Source organism: Garra rufa, chromosome 17 (assembly GCF_049309525.1).
Source record: "Garra rufa chromosome 17, GarRuf1.0, whole genome shotgun sequence".
Taxonomy (NCBI): Eukaryota; Metazoa; Chordata; class Actinopteri; order Cypriniformes; family Cyprinidae; genus Garra; species Garra rufa.
This window is the reverse complement of record NC_133377.1, coordinates 32,569,880-32,590,584: the sequence shown is the minus strand read 5'-3', so window position 1 is coordinate 32,590,584 and position 20,705 is coordinate 32,569,880. Positions and strand designations below refer to the sequence as shown.

General features: G+C 34.9%; 1 protein-coding gene across 1 annotated transcript in view; it reads left to right on the top strand.

The window, feature by feature from the left end:
• The window catches only part of ash1l (ash1 (absent, small, or homeotic)-like (Drosophila)), a 49,400-nt gene that overhangs the window by 25,392 nt on the left and 3,303 nt on the right, over positions 1 to 20,705 (top strand). The window contains exons 9-26 of the mRNA XM_073821241.1: positions 21 to 66; positions 269 to 377; positions 1,269 to 1,475; positions 2,659 to 2,805; positions 5,759 to 5,867; positions 6,261 to 6,422; positions 6,531 to 6,601; positions 6,827 to 6,999; positions 9,307 to 9,459; positions 9,892 to 9,946; positions 10,746 to 10,878; positions 11,555 to 11,830; positions 14,213 to 14,299; positions 14,599 to 14,689; positions 15,114 to 15,252; positions 17,264 to 17,436; positions 17,577 to 17,743; positions 19,737 to 20,235. Of these exons, the coding sequence (XP_073677342.1) occupies positions 21 to 66; positions 269 to 377; positions 1,269 to 1,475; positions 2,659 to 2,805; positions 5,759 to 5,867; positions 6,261 to 6,422; positions 6,531 to 6,601; positions 6,827 to 6,999; positions 9,307 to 9,459; positions 9,892 to 9,946; positions 10,746 to 10,878; positions 11,555 to 11,830; positions 14,213 to 14,299; positions 14,599 to 14,689; positions 15,114 to 15,252; positions 17,264 to 17,436; positions 17,577 to 17,743; positions 19,737 to 20,235 (2,797 nt within the window). The remainder of the gene's footprint in view (positions 1 to 20; positions 67 to 268; positions 378 to 1,268; positions 1,476 to 2,658; positions 2,806 to 5,758; positions 5,868 to 6,260; positions 6,423 to 6,530; positions 6,602 to 6,826; positions 7,000 to 9,306; positions 9,460 to 9,891; positions 9,947 to 10,745; positions 10,879 to 11,554; positions 11,831 to 14,212; positions 14,300 to 14,598; positions 14,690 to 15,113; positions 15,253 to 17,263; positions 17,437 to 17,576; positions 17,744 to 19,736; positions 20,236 to 20,705) is intronic.

The window sequence follows — 20,705 nt, the reverse complement described above, 5'->3', positions numbered from 1 at the left end:
ATGCATCTTTGTTTTTGTAGCTCTACAAGAGACCTGATGTGCCTCTCTACAAGAAGATCAGATCCAGTAAGGAGATTTTCATTAGTTTTTATCACTACCCATAAGCTCAAAAACTCTGCAGAGCAGAACAAGCATGTGTTTCCGTAAATATACTGATTTGACAGGACTGGGAGTTGTTGATTCCTTTGTGACTATGTTGCTCTCGTTTTTGCACGCTTTGTTTTTTTGCAGATTCTTAAGACTAACGCAATAATATTTTCCCTCTTAGATGTCTATGTGGATGTGAAGCCTCTTTCTGGCTATGAAGCCACTACCTGTAACTGCAGGCTGCCTGAAGACCACGGCGAAAAGGGCTGTCAGGATGACTGTCTAAACAGGTAAGAGGCTTACATCTTTTTTTCTGCTTACCTACACTACCAGTCAAAAGTTTATGAACAGTAAGATTTTTTTAAAGTAGACTTTTATGCTCACTAAGCCTGCATTTGTTTGATCCAAAGCACAGCACAATTTTCAGAGTACAATTTTCACAAATATTTTTACTATTTCAGTATATTTTAAAATGTAAATTATTCCAGTGATTTCAAAGCTGAATTTTAGCATCATTACTACAGTCACATGATCTTCAGAAATCATTCTAATATTCTGATTTGCTGCTTAAAAAACATTTCTTATTATTATTATTATGTTGAAAATGGCTGAGTAGAATTTTTCAGTGTTTTTTTTTTTTTTGATGAATAGAAAATTCAGAAGAACAGCATTTATCTGAAATAGAAATCTTTTGTGACGTTATAAATGTCTTTTATCATCACTTTTGATCAATTTAAAGCAAAAAAAAATACTGACTCCAAGGTTTTGAATGGTATGGTGTATAATGTTACAAAAGCTTTTTATTTCAAATAAATGCTGATCTTTGAATCTTTCTATTCATCCAAGAATCCTGAAAAAATGTTTTAAAGAATGTTTTAAATATTTATTTGAGAATCATGTGAAAGTGAGGAGTTTAGCTTTGATCACAGGAATAAATTGCATTTTACAATATATTCAAATAGAAAACAGTTGGTTTAAATAGTAAAAATATTTCACAATTTTACTATTTTTGCTGCACTCTGGATCAAATAAAAGCAGGCTTGGTGAGCAGAAGAGACCTCTGTAAAAAAAAAAAAACCTTTAAAAATCTTACTGTTCAAAAACTTTTGACTGGTAGTGTATTGGTGCAGTTGTAGCTCATACAGTGGATCCCATTGGTTTCTCATCTCTGTCTATCTCAGGATGATCTTCGCTGAGTGTTCTCCAAGTACATGTCCGTGTAGCGATCGATGTGATAACCAGCGAATCCAGAGGCATGAGTGGGTGCAGTACCTCGAGCGCTTCCGGGCTGAAGGGAAGGGCTGGGGGATCCGTACCAAGCAGCCTCTACGTTCCGGCCAATTCATCATCGAGTACTTGGGAGAGGTGGTCAGCGAACAGGAGTTCAGGTTAGCCACATTTTGGTAGCAACTACAATGCAGTATTAAAGGAATAGTTCACCCAAAAATGAAAGTTTGCTGTTAATGTATGTTCAGTCCATCCAAGATGTTGTTTTTTTCTTCTTCTTGATTTTGGCTTTAACCGTGGTCACAAAAAACAAAAATAATGGCTCCTGATGATATGTTGAGGTCTTATGAAGCAAAATGATTGGTCTGTGCAAGAAACTAAACATTATTTACAGCATTCGTACAGTTTGTTTCACTGAAGTGGTTCAATTCACAAGTTTATGTAATCGAAATTATTTTATTAAAGGGAACCCCAGGTATTAAGACTTGTATGGCTTAATGTAACGTAAATGATGTCTCTTACTGAAACATATAGTAGAAAACCCATGAAAGATTTACTTTATTTTAAAAATCCACATAGTTTTAAACAAATTTTAGACTATGGGGGGTGCCATTATTTCTGATATATCAAATGTTTTCACTCTGTGAACTACCAGTTGGTACTTTTACCGCAACTCAACTTGAAAAATAAAACTGATACAATGACCACAACTACTGAAAGAGCTTACAGGTGGCGATAGATATAAGTGTAGGCTTAAAACCAAATGCCATACCATTGATTTTCGCCCACAAGGAGTCTTAACGCCTCTGGATATCGAGTGAAATCTGTGCTAAGAAACTCCTTCAGTGCCTGTGGCATCATGAAAAGCGTCTACATGTTTACATCCTGCCAGAATGGTATCTAGCGTTTCTTGTCTCTGACGTTTGTAAACTCTTTCAGTAGCTGTGGCCTACTAAAAGCCTCAAAGGCATCAGGGCTAAGGTCTTTAGGAAGTTTCATTCGTTTACATGCATTTTCCCATTTGTCTCTTCTTATCACTAGGAAAGCAGTGAAGACTTACATTGCTTCTCTTGTCCTTCGACTGAAAATTGTATCAGTATTTTATTTTCCAAGTTGTGTATTCCGAGCAAAAATAGCAATAGGTAGCGCCAATAGCTCACAGAGTGCAATTCACGTCAATGAAATAATGGTGCCCCCCTTAGTCCAACATAACGTAAATCTTTCATAGGTTTTCTGCTAAATATTTCAGTAAGAGACATCATTTATATTAGATTAAGCCATACAAGTCTTAATTCCCTTTAAAGCACCAAATAATGATGTGAAACTTGGATGTTTTGTGTTTAGGAGTCGCATGATGGAGCAGTACTTCTCCAACAGTGGCCACTACTGTTTGAATCTTGACAGCGGCATGGTCATCGACAGCTACAGCATGGGCAACGAGGCTCGCTTTGTCAACCACAGCTGCGAGCCAAACTGTGAGATGCAGAAATGGTGAGTAAAACAAAACCATTGATGAGTCACTGCAGAAGTACTGAAATCCCATCATTCCATGAGTCACCGGGGACGTGGACAACCACGGGTAGTGAGCGAGCAATGACTTTATCCTTTAGAAATTGCTGTGTTGTGAACAAGCCATGGTCATGTTGAACAAATTACAGCAGAAGAGGTCACTATTAGTTTAATTATTCAAAATCTACAAGGTTATATATTAGCAACGAGACTGTGAACTCAAGATCCAGGTCGGTGACCAACATCTGCTTGGTACCGTAACACAGTTACACACACACACACACACACACACACGTTGGGTGTTGGTGTTCACCCACAGTCCAGAGAAAAATGTAAGCTCCTTTATCTCTTGTTCAGTGTACGTTTTTCTCACACATACGCACATTAAAAACTGTGCTTGTGGGCTGGATGGTGGCAGATCATTCGTCTTGTCACAGAAGAGCGATTATCTGTAGCTTGTGTTTTAGGGTGGGGGACACAGCTGTGCTGCCCAGTGGTTAGCTGTTAGAGCGAACACACACACCCACACACCCACATCTGTGCCAAAATGGCCTCATTCTACCTTATTGCATAATGCACAACTCAGCCTAGTTGTTCAATATCAAGTCCAGAATGTTTGATGTTGGTTGAGTTAATTTGCTTTTGAGGTGCAACTTTCATACGTAGCTACAATATATTGAAGCTGTAAGACAGACAAGACTTTTAACATGGTGTTCTTCAGTGCGTCCTTTTATCTAACACCTTTAACCCTGTGATTATTCAGTTAGGGTAAGGATAGTCAAATCTAGCCTAAACTATGAAGTACCCACCCGTCCGCAGGGTGAAGTTCTTTAGGAATGACTTGAGAACACTCCCTTGTGGTTGTTTTTGTTTGAGGCTAAGTTTGTACTTATGAGTAAAGTCTCACGGGAGGCAGTTGTAACAGTAATATCTCTTATTTTGTTGATTGAACCAGTCATAAGGGTCTTTTTTTTTTAAATAGAGATGCATCATTTGAAAGCTGAATAAGTAAGCGTTCCATAGATGTATTGGCAATAATTGGCTGAAATACAACTTTTTGAAAATCTGAGGGTGCAAAAAAATCTAAATATTGAGAAAAATGCCTTTAAAGTTGTCCAAATGAAGTTCTTAGCAATGCATATTACTAATTAACAATTAGGTTTTGATATATTTACAGTAGGAAATTTACAAAATATCTTCATGAAACATAAATTTTACTTAATATCTTAATGATTTTTGGCATAAAAGAAAAGTTGATCATTTTAACCCATACAATGTGTTGTTGGCTCTTGCTACAAACATATCCGTGCTACTTATGACTGGTTTTGTGGGTCCAGGGTCACTTTTACACTTCTTTTTTGGGGGGGGGGATTGCTATTCAGTTTCAGTCTCTGTGACTCATGTCCAATAGCTGTTATCTTTTACACTAACATCTTTTTTTGCACTCTTCTGCTTCTTTACTGTAGTGTTTTACCTCCGCTTGTGGTTTTTGATCAAAAAAGGATATATTATGAAATACTATTGCTGTTTAAAATAACTGTTTTTTTTATTTGAATATACTTTAAAATATAATTTATTTCTGTGATGCAAAGCTAAATTTTCAGCATCATTACTCCAATCTACATTGTCACACGATCCTTCAGAAATCATTCTATTTTACTGATTTATTTTTTTTGTTGGAAACAGTTGTGCTGCTTACTTTTTTGGAACCTGTGATTCTTTTTCAGGATTCTTTGAATAAAAAGTTCAAACGAACAGCATTTATTCAAAATAGAAATCTTTACTATCACTTTTTATCAATTTAACACATCCTTGCTGAATAAAAGTATTAATTTCTTTCAAACAAAGAAAGACAGAAAAAAATTACTTTACACATTTAACGATGGTTTATATTGTTATAAAAGATTCTATTTTGAAGAAATGTTGTTCTTTTTACATTTTGTTCATCAAAGAATCCTAAATAAAGTATCACAGGTTCCAAAAAAAATATTAAGCAGCACAACATTGAAAATAAATCAGCAAATTAGAATGATTTGTGAACAATCAAGTGACACTGAAAACTGGTGTAATGATCACAGGAATAAATTCTAAAAAAGTATATTAAAATATAAAACCACTATTTTAAATTGGAATAATATTTCACAATATTACTGTTTTTTTTTTCTGTATTTTGAATCAAATAAATGCAGCCTTGATGAGCAGAAAATACTTAAAAAAAAAAAAAAAACATTTTACTGATTCCATACTTTTGAAAGACGTGAAGTGTATATGGCATTAACTTAAAAGCAAGCAAAATAAAATTTCTCTGAAACAAATAAATAGCAATATCAATATCAAAAACAGTGGTTACACTACTGTTCAACAGTTTGGGATCCATATAGTTATAATAGTTTTACTCAGTAAATTGATCAAAATGTTGACATTGTTGCAATAATATAATTATATTTCAAATAAGTGCTGTTTTTTGAATGTTCTATTAATTAAAGAGTCTTGAATAAAACATTGTTAATAATAAGAAATGTTTCTTAAGCAGCAAATCAGCATATTAGAATAATTTCTGAAGGATCACTGAAGGTGATCTAATGATGCAGAAAATTCAGGTTTGCACCACAGGAATAAATTCTATTTGAAAGTATATTAAAATAGAAAACCACCATTTTAAACTGCAATAATACTGTCTTACAATATTACTGTTTTAACTGCCTTGATGAGCAGAAAGGGCTTCTTTAAAAAAACATTACAAAATCATACTGATCCCAAACTTTTGAACAGCAGTGTATATGGCATTAATCTAAAAGCAAGCAAAATAAAATGTATTTTTGAACATGGCTTGTACAATCTGATTATTAGAGTTGCAACAATCTGTATTAATGCTTTAGAAATCTGACAAAGGTAAGCTGAGTTCAAATCATCAATATGTCTGTCTGTCTCTCAGGTCAGTGAATGGAGTATACCGTATTGGTCTGTTTGCTTTGAAAGACATCAACAGTGGAACAGAACTGACATATGACTACAACTTCCACTCCTTCAACACAGAAGAACAGGTACGTTGAAGTATTACGGTCACCCGTATCCTGCATGTCAGGGACGTGCCTGTCTCAAGCATGTACATACATGTGTGTTTTGTAGTGGATGCTTGTACTTCATTCGTCCGGATCAGTGGTGTTGATTCAATCACTCTTAGCCGCTTAATAACTTCAGCCACAGAATCTAAAAGGATTAGGAGTATTTTTATATATTCATCATTGTATTATATACGACTTTATTTCACACTAATGAGGTTGATCACCTCTGATAGCTGACTTTTTTTTTAACATAGGTTTTTCATATGCTCGCTTGTATTTGTGTTTGATGCTGGATTGAACCTCTAGTAGATGTTTCACATTTTCCTCTTGCTTGCCAAATGATAATGTTTCTCTGCTCTTGTTGCTATGCAGCAAGTCTGCAAGTGTGGCTCAGAGGGTTGCCGTGGCATCATTGGCGGCAAGAGCCAGCGAATCAACGGGCTGCCTGGGAAAGCAGGCGGATCTGGAGGCGGAGCCCGGAGGCTGGGAAGACTGAAAGAAAAACGCAAGTCCAAACACTCACTGAAGAAACGGGTATGAAACAGTTCATTCAATAGTGATGCATTACTACTGGCTACAGCAGCTACTAGTACAACATTCTCTTAGTGCAAAACCATTTTGTTTTTCTATTTGACCTTTAAGGAGGAAGAGTCCAGTGACAGCAGCAAGTTTTACCAGCACCTTTTAATGAAGCCTATGTCAAACAGAGAGAGGTGGGCTTCCATCACACACTTTTTATTTTCCGGGCGGCTGGTTTTAAAGAGTCATGTTTTACACGCTTTGCAAGTCCAATTAAAAGTCAAGGATGTTTTTGTACCAAAAACAGCCGTAATTTCATTTTACATTTGGCACATTGACTTTATATGAAAACAACCTCTAATATAATAGACTAATCTCTCATGCTCAGACATCCTCTGCTGGTTTCTTGTTTAATTTAGAAACTTTGTACTGAAACATCGAGTGTTCCTGCTGCGGAATTGGGAGAAGATGCGGGAGAAGCAGGAACTTTTGAAGCGAGAGGGAGAAAGAGAGCGAGAGAGGGAAAACAGTGGTCTGTCTCTTTACACACGCTGGGGAGGAGTCATCCGCGATGATGGTAACATCAAGTCAGGTGTGTGGACATGCGCTTAACTCATCAACTTACGTGTGAAGGGATGTATTGATATCATTGTGATCACATGACGGTATGAAACGATAGGTGTTCCAAGCAAAAAGTGATTTTTAAAAAATATCTATTTGTGACCCTGGACCACAAAACCTTATAAGGTTAAATTTTACAAAACTGAGATATATACATCATATGAAAGCCCAATAAATAAGCTTTCTATTGATGTATGGTTTGTTAGGATAGGACAATATTTGGCCGAGATACATATATTTGAAAATCTGGAATCTAAGGGTGCAAAAAATCAAAATACTGAGAAAATCACCTTTAAAGTTGTCCAAATTAAGTTCTTAGCAATGCATATTACTAATCAAAAATTACATTTGGATAGGTTTACAGTAGGAATTTTACAAAAAATCTTAATGGAACATGATCTTTACTTAATTGCCTAATGATTTTTGACATAAAAGAAAAATCAATAATTTTGACCCATACAATGTATTTTTGGCTATTGCTACAAATATACCCCAGCGACTTAAGACTGGTTTTGTGGTCCAGGGTCACATTTATACTTCTTATTCTAACATAAAACGTCATGCTTTTACACAGTATCTGTCAAACAAACTAGAACTGAAAGCACAATATGGCTTAATCCCTTCATCAAGTCTGTTTTCGCTGCGTGTTTCAAAGCAAAGCGCGCACTTCGTTCAGGCGATCAGCTCATGATCCAGTGTTTTCCACAACTCAGAACGGCTCAGTTCACAGTGAACTTGTTTATTGTATGTGCTGTGAGCTTAGCGCATGTTTGGGAACACAACGACCACCGGTTATGCTTTATTTTTACGGCATATGATTACAGCATTACACTAGATTTGTAGTGAGACCTGTTTTTGCAAGCCTGTTTTCACTGAAGCTGGAGTTTCCATCAAAATAAAAGCTCTACTGCCGTTTCTTTTAGAACAAAAGCTTAAAAGTTCAGTATTAATTGCTGACAGCTAATGGTTTAAATTGGCAACATTACTGTAGTCCAAATTAAAAATATCTCTTTCAAGTGTAGAAATTCTTACAGTATTGTAATTTCCCTAATGTAGTGTAGAGCAAAAATAAAATATCTAAGAAATATTAATTTTTATTTATTTTACAGTGCAGTTGTTTTACAATATATGGCTATTACTGTCACAGGAATAACAAAATGTATAATTGTTGTTGTTATTATTATTATATTCTAAGGGTGTGTTCACACTTGTAATTCGGTTCGTTTGGTTCATTTGGTCCAGATCAAAAAGGAAAATGATACATTTGGTCCTGGTCCACTTAGCGTTCACACTAGCATTTTTGACAGCGAACCTAAAGATACCGAACCTAAAGGCATAGTGATATGTTCACAACCTGATTGGTCGGGTTGAATGACATACATTTTGTGATGGAACTCACCGAACACTCCAATGAAAAAAAAAAAGGCGCGTTCGACTTAAAGCGCTGCATGACATCAAAGTACCCATTCACCCATCGTTCTACTGATTGCCACTTTAAGTCGTATACACGCAATGCCGTCTGCTAGACTAAGCGTGCTCATTGTTGCATGCATATGACTTTATTTTCACCGCCTGCGAACTCACAAAGAGCTCATAAAAAGGCACTTTACCTCTTCGTTGCTCAACATTTGCCCTCTGTTTTGGATACGCCGCTTGTTCCCTTCAAGAAATCATGTCGCATAGCGTCGCAACCAATGTATTTGGTTCGTGTTGCATTCATATTTAATCCGAAGCGGACCGAGACCCATCTTTCTAGCGGTCTCAGTCTGCCTGTTTGGTGCGCATGGCAGCGTTCACACTTACTCAAATGAACCGCACTAACAGAGCAATCGCATCAGAGTTACTTTAAATCGAAACCAAACATGACAAGTGTAAACACACTCCGATTTGTTTGGCTTCCTAAAACACCATTGTGAATGTAATTTAGACTGAGACATTATATCACGACTAAAGAGGGTTGATTCCCTTTTAAAGTTCAGGTACAAGTCAGTTCACTGACTATTCACAGTTCACTTAAGAACAGGGGTTAAAGCTCTTAATTTTAAACTCTCAAAGTGCATTAGATAGAAGAATTTAACAAAATTGTAATTTCCCAAATCTTCATTTGTCTTTTTTTATTTTAAATATCGCAAAAAATATCATACCTTGGACCTCATATTGAGGTAGTATAGTACCATGAGATTTTCATATCGTTACACCCCTACAAGTGTGTCATTATTCTGCTTTGAGTCTTCAGGGAAACGTTGAATGATTAGCATTGTGTGTTGCTTTTTTCCAGATGTATTTCTGACTCAGTTCTCAGCGCTGCAGACGTCACGCTCTGTGCGCACACGCAGACTTGCGGCAGCTGAGGAAAACACGGAAGTTACACGCACTGCACGGCTGGCACACATCTTCAAGGAGATTTGTGACATGATCACAAGCTACAAAGGTAAACGGTCTGACACTGATTCATTCCACACAAACCCCATCATACTTACACCTATTAAAATTTGCAGTTTTTGTTATTGATCTTTGTATTGTTGGCAGTCTGCATAATTATTTTTATTATGCAAAGCAAGATAATCATGTTGTAGACATTGAGTTTGACATGTATTTGTAGTTTGTGAACTTATTGCAAAGTGCTGACACTCATTACTTATTTGTTCCGATGGAAATCTGCAAAATTCAATTAGTTAGGTATGCGATCGATTCGGCAAAAGACTTTGATTTTGATTTCATCTAGAATGTTGATTCTACTTTCAATTTAATATGAGTGTATTTTAGTTTTATTGCCTTAGCGTCATGAGACTTACTTTCACTTGAAACACATTGCTTGTGACCTGCATTCTCATATAATCAATTGCGGTCTTGTTCTTTGAAGATTCATCTGGTCAGACTCTTGCTGCTCCGCTGCTTAACCTGCCTTCTAGGAAGAGGTGAGAACAATATTGTGTTTTTAGTACAGAATATATATTTATATTATATTTTATACTTAGTACAGATATATATTTACTATATGGGCCATTCTACAGAATTTGTGCAAACTTCTATCCCACAACTAAAAAATGCATCTAAAAAGCATTTAAGTATTCAAATCTAAGATGTTCACTAAGATTCTTTTATTATCTATTGAAAGCCACAATAATATTTAAAATATCAGTAAGCTTTGATATTGAAATAATTTTTGCATTTTATTCCATTGTTGTTTTAAAAATATCATCTTTTTTTAAGTGAAGTTATGTAAAAAAATATGTCCTGTGTACCGAAACAGTGTATGTTTTAGTCCATTGGCTGAGACTGATTTTAACTATGTTTACAAAAAAAATTGTATTAAATTATATATTACTGTGTTCCGGTAGTGACAAATTTGGGGAGAGGACAAATATTTCAAAACTTTCTGAAAATACAAGAATTAACTGCATAATTACTAGAAATGTGTACCTTGGACATTATACAATTTGTCTACATACAAAACTTGTGGACAAATATTTTTTTCAAGATGTTTCCAACTCTAACTTTGAACTAATTCTGTAAAATGGCCCATATAAAAACATACTTTTTAAATATTTGGTGCAGTTAAAGGGTCTACAAAGGTTGTCGAAGACATGCAAATATGGTTCTTATAACATTCTGAGGTATTAATAACTGCAGTGAGAACAGTCAAAATGCGTGTTATGGTCACCTTTTTTATCCTTCATGGCAATATTTTTGTGATATGCCCATATATGTCAACAGGAATGTACAGTACTATGAGAAGGTCACCGATCCGCTAGATCTCAGTACCATAGAGAAGCAGATCCTTACTGGACACTACAAAACTGTCGAAGCATTTGATGCAGACATGCTCAAAGTGTTTCGCAATGCTGAGGTTAGTCCAACTTCTCTTATACTTATTACTCACAAATTTGATTATAGTAGGCTATGATGTACAGTGTTGGCCAAAATGATTAGAACACAAGTATTTTCCCCAGCTAAGAAATGGGTTTAAGTCCGTTATTTCTATCTTTTGCAATCTATCACATTTCCAAACATTCATTTTGCCATTAATTGTAATGATCCAGTGATATTTTTGTTTGCACAAGGAGTCTGACAACAGCCAGTGCTCCACACAGAGATCTGATCTCATCATCATCCAGTTTGTCTGAAATGACATCAAGTAACAGAACAAACTGAGACTAAATGTATAAGAACTGTGGCAATGTCTCCAAGATGCTTCAAGAGCACTGGCTGTTGTCACACTCTTTGTGCAAACAAAAATCTCACTGGTTTATTACAATTAATGGCAAAATGAATATTTGGAAACTGTAATTGTAAACTGATAATTTCTACTGACACACTACAGCAAAAGATAGAAATAACTGACTTAAAACCATTTTTTAGCTGGGGGAAATACTAGTGGCCTAATCATTTTGGCCACCACTGTGAATATGATAATAGAAATAATTATAATTAATGAAATTATTGTAACCAAGTACTTAAAGTATTACAAAATAAATCAATATTTCTGCATAAATAGTAAAAAAAAAAATCTTAATTCTCAACAGAAATTTTATGGCCGTAAGTCTGCTGTCGGTCGTGACGTGTGCCGGCTGAGGAAGGCGTACTACGGTGCGCGTCATGAGGCTGCTGTCCAGATTGATGAGATAGTGGGCGAGACGGCCAGTGAGGCCGACAGCTCTGATTCGCTGGAGAGAGACCACGCCCACCACCACCATCACCATGACGGAGCGGGCAGCCATGACAAAGACGATGATGTGATCCGCTGCATCTGTGGCATGTACAAGGATGAGGGGCTCATGATCCAGTGTGAGAAATGCATGGTATGTGCTCATACTTAAGACTAGGGATTTGAATGTCTAATTTCCCTGTTGAGGTGAGCTATGGCATTACTATTCAAAGTGACCAAACTAAAGATTTTCACCTGGTTGACTGTAGACTGACAACAACCAACAACTTTTCACCTGCATAGCAGTACCTTAAATACCCTAGGGGTGGGCAATATACCGGTAGACACTATTGACCAATAGAAATTTGTAACCGGTCACAAAAACTTATTGTTTGCATGCTTTTTTTAAGCATTGCTGTTTAAAAAACAGTTTTTAAGCTGTTATAAGCAGCAAAAGAGAACTCCTTTTGCTATATGTGCGCACTGTCTGAACGGTTATATACACATACTTATGTGACAAGTATCCACGTAAACACAGTGATTTAAGTCTCAAGTGAAAGCAAACAGCTGAGAAAGAGAACATGTGTAACAGTATATTGGATCTGTGCATTTCTTAAAGTGACAGCAGTCTAATATTCCTGCTGTCTATCATTCATGTTAATCAAACAATATAAGAGAGAAAATCTCTTGCTGCTCTTGACTAATTCACTTTTGTAACTCTAAGAAGAAATATATATTTAATTTACACAGTGAAGAATATGCAGTGTTTTTATATATTTGATTAGTTTATACAATGTATAGCATTTCTTATTTATTTGTTGTACTGTAGTGTATTTGTCCGGTTGCTTGTAATTGGTTTCTTATTCTTGTTTAATCAGTGTTTACTAGGGGTGTAATGGTTCACGGGGATGTATTGAACCGTTTCGGTACGGCCTGTTCGGTTCGGTCCACTTGCGTACCGTTTCGGTATATTTTTTTTCATTAAATAATATACATTTATTATTAGCGTGATATTAAGCGCAGCGGAACAATGTTCCTAGGCGAGTTTCCTCACGGACGCTATTGAGTGACGAACAGTAACACTCGCACTTTGGTTAAGGTGCGTCAAAGAACAAATACTTTTGGGTGCGTTCCGATCGACATGGTCCCTACGCAGTGTTCACTGCTCCCTTCGCTGGCCTTCGCTGAAAATAATCGCTCATTTGGAATGCCCTGGAACGTCATCAAAGCAAATTAATGGCAGCGTCACGCAGATTATGATTTAACATAAATACATATTGTAATTTATTTTACTTTCAAATTTAAATACATATAAAATACATATAAACGTATGTATCTAAAAAAATATAGTCCAAATGTATATGTTTAGACCGTTAACACATTAACAGATTTTCGTGGTCTTATTTCACACACTTTTTTCCCCCACACACAATCTATATTTAACTATCCTGTGATAACATTAAATAAAACAAGACAGAGATTCACCTCGCCAGTTTTACTTTCATTCATAAAATACAATATGCAAATGTAACATGAATCGCCAAAACCATTCATAAACACTCTAATTTGTATAATGTTTTTGTTTGCATTTATTGCAACCGCTTCATTTCAGAGCATTAAAAAAATATTATGTAAAATATCACCCAAATGTGTCGCTTTTATTTATTTTATGCAAGAATTCTATTGTGTATTGGCAGCTTTTCAAAATAAAGATTTTGTAAATTCTTATTTTTTTGTACCGAAAATGAACCGAACCGAGCTCTCCAAGACACTGTACCGAACCGAATACGATTTTAGCGTACCGTTACACCCCTAGTGTTTACTTGTCTTTAGTGAGCTTGAGGGTTTTCTTTTATTTTTTTTTTATTTTAGGCTATTATTAGTTTTTTGTGATATTGACACTGGTGACAAAAAATATTGAAATTTCTGTGGTATCATAAATGTTAATATCATAAAGACTAAAAAAAACAAAACTATATTGTAATATGAGACCTTGAACCACAAAACTAGTCATAAAGGTACATTTTTTGAAATTGAGATTTATACATCTGAAAGCTGAATAAGCTTTCTATTGATGCATGGTTTGTTAGGATAGGACAATATTTGGCTGAGATGCAACTGTTTGAAAATCTGGAAGCTGAGGGTGCAAAAAATCTAAATATTTAGAAAATGGCTTTTCTTAGCCACTAATCAGAAATTAAGTTTTGATATATTTACGTTAGGAAATATACAAAATATCATCATGGAACATGATCTTTACTTAATACCCTAATGATATTTTGCATAAAAGAAAAATAGTTCATTTTGACCAATACAATGTATTTTTGGCTATTGCTACAAATATACCCGTGCTACTTACGGCTGGTTTTGTGGTCCAGGGTCCCATTTATATCATTACCTAGGTGTAAAGGTTAAGATTTTGGTCTATCCCCTAGTTACCAGAAATGATTTCTAATACTTTAAGTTAATGGATTTTAAAGCATGTGTAAATGGGGGTAAACTATAGGTAATCTGTCTCTTTGTTTCTGTCTGTCAGGTATGGCAGCACTGTGATTGTATGCGATTGGAGGCGGACGTGGAGCATTATCTCTGTGAACAGTGTGACCCTCGTCCAGTGGACAGGGTATGTGACCTTTCAGTCTGTGTAACTTTACAATTCTTTCTTCCTCTCTGACTATGTTTAGCACGGCCATATGGTCTCTTATCACAACATTTTAAAGGTCACCCCTGGATTAAGATCTCCTCTGTCATTCAGGAAGTTTGGAACTCTTGAAAGCTGCTTTTTTAGTGTGTGTGTGTGTGTGTGTGTGTGTGTGTGTGTGTGTGTGTGTGTGTGTGTGTGTGTGTGTGTGTGTGTGTGTGTGTGTGTGTGTGTGTGTGTGCGCGTTTGTCTTTTATGCATTTCCCATCATGTTTCAACAGGAGGTCCCTATGGTGCCCCAACCCAGCTATGCCCAATCAGGATCCATCTATTATATATGCCTGCTTCGTGATGACTTACTATTGCATCAGGGTATGTGCATGTGTGTGTGTTTGTGAATTGAAATCTGCACTTATGTACAAAAGTTTGAGGCCAGTAATATTTTTTTAATCAATACTTTTATGCAGCATGGGCACATTAGATAAAACAGTAACAATAAAACATTTATAATATTGCAATTTCTATTTCATATATGCTGTTTTTGAGAGGGTTTTATAATTTAACAATTTATCAGTTTACACAAAAATATTAAGCAGCACAAATGTTTTCAACATTGATAATAAAAAATGTTACTTAAGCAGCAAATCAGCATATTAGAATGTTTTCTGAAGAAACATGTTTTTACATTTTTTTTTAAATGTTTTTAAAAACGTACATACTTGGTAGTACATACTATTATGGCGTTTTTAAGTTTATGTTTTCATGCAAAGTTTATGTTTGCGTGTGACTGTTACAGGTGACTGTGTGTACCTTATGAGAGACAGCAGACGCACAACAGAAGGCCAGCCGGTTCGTCAATCATACCGTCTCCTGTCTCACATCAATAGAGACAAACTGGACATCTTCCGTATCGAGAAACTCTGGAAAAATGAAAAGTGAGATTCACTACTCTCCCAACATTTAAAATGTGTTCTTATTCAATTTTCTATGTGTACTCTTGATTAAGAAGTAAAGGGATAGTTCACCCAAGAATGAAAATTTCCCCATGATTTACTGACCCTCAAGCCATCCTAGTTGTATATGACTTTCGTCTTTCAGACGAATACAATCAGAGCTCTATTAAAATATGTCCTGGCTTATCCAGGCTTTATAATCAGGGCTAGACATTAACAAATGCAGGTGGATTTCAGCAGTGGCGGGTAACACTGTCACTTCCACTAGCCACTTTGGCGGGTTAAATTTTTATAACAGAGCTTGACATTAATGATTGTCTCGGACAAGTGGATTTTTTTGAAGGGGCAAGTGAAAAACAATTTTACTTGCCCAACCGGACGAGTAATCTGATTAAAACGTCTAATTAGGGAAACACTAAATTTCAGTGAGAATGATTCTGATTTTATTACATTTGGTGTTAACGGCAATTGATATTGGATAATCTATTGACAGTAACAAGGTTATGCCAGTTGAGGATCATTCAGAAATCAACACAAATAAACACAATTGCATACAGAAGAAACATACTGTGGTAAAAATTTAGTTTTTATATTTATACAGAGTGCAGTTTTCCCTAAATTCAAGACAGCGTATCTGCGTGACGCAGCTGACACAAAACAGCATACGCTGTTTGCGTTCATTGGTATGCTCCAAAATGGCGCTAGGGTGACGCGGAGGAGACGAATTGTGGAATAAAGCCGTTAATTTTGTCTTCTTTGCGTACAAAAAGTATTCTCGTAGCTTCATAAATTTAAGGTTAAACCCCTGATGTCACATGGATTACTTGACCAATCTCCTTGCTACGTTTCTGGATGTTGATCATTGTTAATTATTGCTATCAATGGGAGGGTCAGAGAGCTGTCAGAATGCATCAAATATATCTTCATTTTAAGACAAAGCTTTTACGGGTTTGGAACGACATGGAGGTAAGTAATTAATGACAAAATTTTCGTTTTGAGGTGTAGTAACCCTTTAAATTAAACGAAGACCTGGAAATCAATTGAAATAAATTTTAGTACTTCGTAACTTTAGTCATATAAAACGTAATTGGCCAACAACAAAATTGTGAGTGGCTAGTAATTTTGGAAAACCACTAGCCACAGTGGCTGGTGAGCAAAAAAGTTTATGTCAAGCTTTGTTAATAATGGCAGTGAATGACTGTTGAGATTTTAAAGCCCAAAAAAGTACATCCGTCCATCATAAAAAGTACTCCACACGGCTCTGATGTGTTAATTAAGGCCTTCTGAAGTGAATCCATGCATTTGTGTAAGAAAAATATACATATACAAATATAGCTCCGGTTAGGCTATACTAGTCTCATGAGAGCCAGGTTTTGTTTCAGGCAAAGGAAAACCAGTCTCCTCTTGGCTTATGTTGAAATCCTTCAACATTTCTCTTTACAAATCCTAATTTTCTAATTCTAATTTGTGACTGGTGTATTGTTTTGCTCTCTTTCTGCATGTTTTTCTTTTACAAATGTATCAATTTGCTTCAAAAGGCCTTTATTAACCCTCTGAAGCTGTGTTGAGTACTTTTTATGATAATGGATGTACTTTATTTTGCTTCAAAATCTCAACAGCCATTCACTGCCTTTATAAAGCCTTTATAAATTTTTCAATATAACTCCGATTGTATTCGTCTGAAATAAGAAAGACATATACACTTAGGATGGCTTGAGTGCGAGTTAATCATGGGGTAATATTCATTTTTAGGTGAATTATCTCTTTAAGCATTGACATCTTTGTTGACCCTGGAACAACATTTCTGGTTACCAGACAGATTTTAGCGATTAGGCTTGAACCAAGTTCTTATTCTTCTTTCAATAGCTTCTGGTTGTAGAGGTAGGATTTTTTGAAAGGAAAATATGTCTTCACTAGATCTTGTGGTCAATGCTTGCTTCATTAATTAACAGAAGGATGGACTTTAGATTTGATTCTCTTTCTCTCTCTTCAGAGGTGAGAGGTTTGCCTTTGGTCATCACTACTTCCGTCCCCATGAGACGCATCACTCTCCTTCTCGCCGCTTCTATCATAACGAGTTGTTCCGAGTGCCTCTCTATGAGATCATCCCGCTGGAGGCGGTGGTGGGAACGTGCTGTGTGTTGGACCTGTACACTTACTGCAAGGGTGAGACGTTCACACATACAACAGTTTTCCATAAACAAATCAACAGTGAGATCCAAGAAATGTACTGAACCAGATGTTACATTCTGAAAACCCCATACGCTTTGCATGCTAATGCCTTCTGCTTTTGCTAATGGATTCAGGTCGTCCGAAAGGGGTAAAGGAACAGGACGTTTACATCTGCGACTACCGGCTGGATAAATCGGCACACCTGTTCTACAAGATCCACCGCAACCGCTACCCAGTGTGCACCAAGCCCTACGCGTTCAACCACTTCCCCAAGAGACTAACGCCAAAGAGGGACTTCTCAGTGAGTAGTTGCATAAGCTGGGAATCTCACAGAACTGATAAAGAAAACTGATTTAGAATCATTTCAATTTAATATGGCTATATTGTGTTTTAATGGAGCATATTTTAATATTTAATATATACAATTTTTAATAATAATAGTATCACACAATGTTTTCTTAATTTTTATTTAATTTTGGGGGTTGAAATTTGACATGGACATTTCTTTTACGAGATTAACCGGTAACAAATTATTGACTTTTTTTTTATTATTAATATTTTACAGTATTACTTGGCAAATTATACTATTGATATTAATATTTATTAATCATATTAACATTATTAATACTGTTTTAGTCTTTGAATGGTGCACATTTTATTATTTATTATAAACTCATGTAACATTATATTACAAAATGTTTTTTTGAACTTTGACTTGGACATTTCTTTTCTAAGATTCCCCTGTAAAAAATATTAATAATAATTTTTTTTTCATATTTTACAGTATTACTTGGGAAATTATGCTAATAATATTAATAATTACAAACTCAAAATGTTTTCTTATTTTTTCAATTTTTTTTCTGAGACTCACCTGTAACAAATTGACAAAAATAATTTTATTTTATTCATATTTTACAGTATTACTTGGGAAATTATGCTAATAATATTAATAATTACAAACTCAAAATGTTTTATTTTTTTTAAAAAAATTCTGAGACTCACCTGTAACAAATTGACAAAAATAATTTTATTTTATTAATATTTTACAGTATTACTTGGGAAATTATGTTATTAATATTAATAATTGCTATTCATATTAACATTATTATTACTATTTTTGTCTTTTAATGGTGTACTTTTTAATAATTAATGTTAACTTATGTTACATTATCTCACAGAATGTTTTCTTATTTTTTATTTTTTGGGATGTTGACATTTTAACCTGGATATGTCTTTTCTGAGATTCACTCGTAACAAATTATTGACAATAATAATTATTAAATTCATATTTTACAGTATTATTGGGATATTTTAATTTTATTAATTTTATTTTATTTGAATTCATATATTATTATTTAATATAAAAAATAGTTGACATATGTCATAAAATGTATTTTGGGGGGTTGAAATTTGACCTGGACATTTCTTTTTTGAGATTCACTTGTAACAAATTATTGACAATAAAATATTTTTTTAAATTATATTTTACATTATTACTTGGGAAATTATGCTATTAATATTAATAATTATTATTTATTGAATATTATTATTACTATTTTTAGTCTTTTAATGGTGCACATTTTAATATATAATAACAAATTATTGACAATAATATATTGTTTTATTCATATTTTACAATATTACCTGGGAAATTTTTTATTTAATTTATTATTTTATTATTATATTTCACATTTATTATTTAATATAATAAAAATTACGTTATAACACAAAATGTTTTCTTATTTTGTAAATAAAATTTGACTATTTCTTTTCTGAGACTCACCCGTAACAAATTATTGACATTTTTATTTTATTCATATTTCACAGTATTACTTGGGAAATTATGATATTAATATTAATAATTATTATTTATGTTATTTTTATTTTGTTATTTCATTTATTTTACCTGGACATTTCTTTGTGGAATTCATCCATAAATGTTTTTATAGTTAATAATTTATTTTATTTTACAGCTTTAAAGAAGAAATTAGAGTATTAATATTTATTGATAGTAATTGTAGTATTACTTTGTGATTTAATGTTTTTGTTTATGTATTTATTATTTTTATAAATAAATAAATATATTTTTTTCTATTTAAGGTTGAAACTAGACATTCCTTTTTGGGAGTTATCCATAAATTATTTTAGCCCATAATTTTGACAGTTGGGATGGGAAGTGGCTTTTTTCATTGTTGATTCCTAACTATGTAACTCATGACAGTTTGAAAGTAAACTATTTGTTAAATGCACAAGTTGCTTCCACTCACTTTTTTGTATTTTCTCTCTCTCTTCAGCCTCACTATGTGCCGGATAACTACAAGAGGAACGGTGGCCGCTCTGCCTGGAAGAGTGAGCGGCCCAAAGGTGCGGCAACCTGCGATGAGGAGCCCTCCCCAAGCGCATCATGTGACCGTCTGTCTGCCGGCTTCTCGAGAGAAGGGGAGGAGGATGGAGGGAGAGGAGCGGAGGGAGAGATGGAGACCCCTCAGGAGGACTCCAGCGCCCCTGTTCCCCAGCTATCCACACCACAGGAAAGGAGGACGGGCGGGGAGGAGGAAGAGGTGGAGGAAGAAGAGGAGGGTGAAGAGAGGGGAGAGAGGAGAGAGACGGACGAAGGCTCCAGAGAGAGGGGAGGAGGGGGAGTAGGAGGGCGGGAAACGTTGGACGCCCCATGCTCATCCTCACTCTCCTCTTCACCTCTTTATCCATCAATCCTGGGAAGAAGGGAAGCACAGAGAGAGCGATTGAACAAGATTTTGCTGGACCTGCTGCACCGGGCGCCCAGCAAGAATGGTAAGAGACAGAACATATTTAATCAAAAGGATCCATTCCTTTCAACCCAATTTCAATTTCAATTTTTGACTTACGTTGTAAAAGCCTCTTCTTTTTTGTCATTCAGTACCATAAATGAACATTTCTTCATCTTTGTTGCTGAATGTAGTCAATGTAGTGTGAATGCAGTCAATTTATTTTATTAATATTTTAGATTTAGATACCATTATTCATATTAATGATTTTTACGTAGATATTCATAACAATATTATTTATATTAAAATTAATTATGAATATATTATTGTGTGTTTTACAGTTGAACTCTATTATAGTGTACAACAAAATACATTGTCATAGTTTTTGTTTAGATTCTTTTAAGCTGGTTTTCATGAAAAATGACATTTCATGAGATTCAGCTGTTATTTGATATGACTTGATGTGATTTTAGTTTATTTGACCTGGACATTTTCTGTTTAGATTTTTTTAGGCTG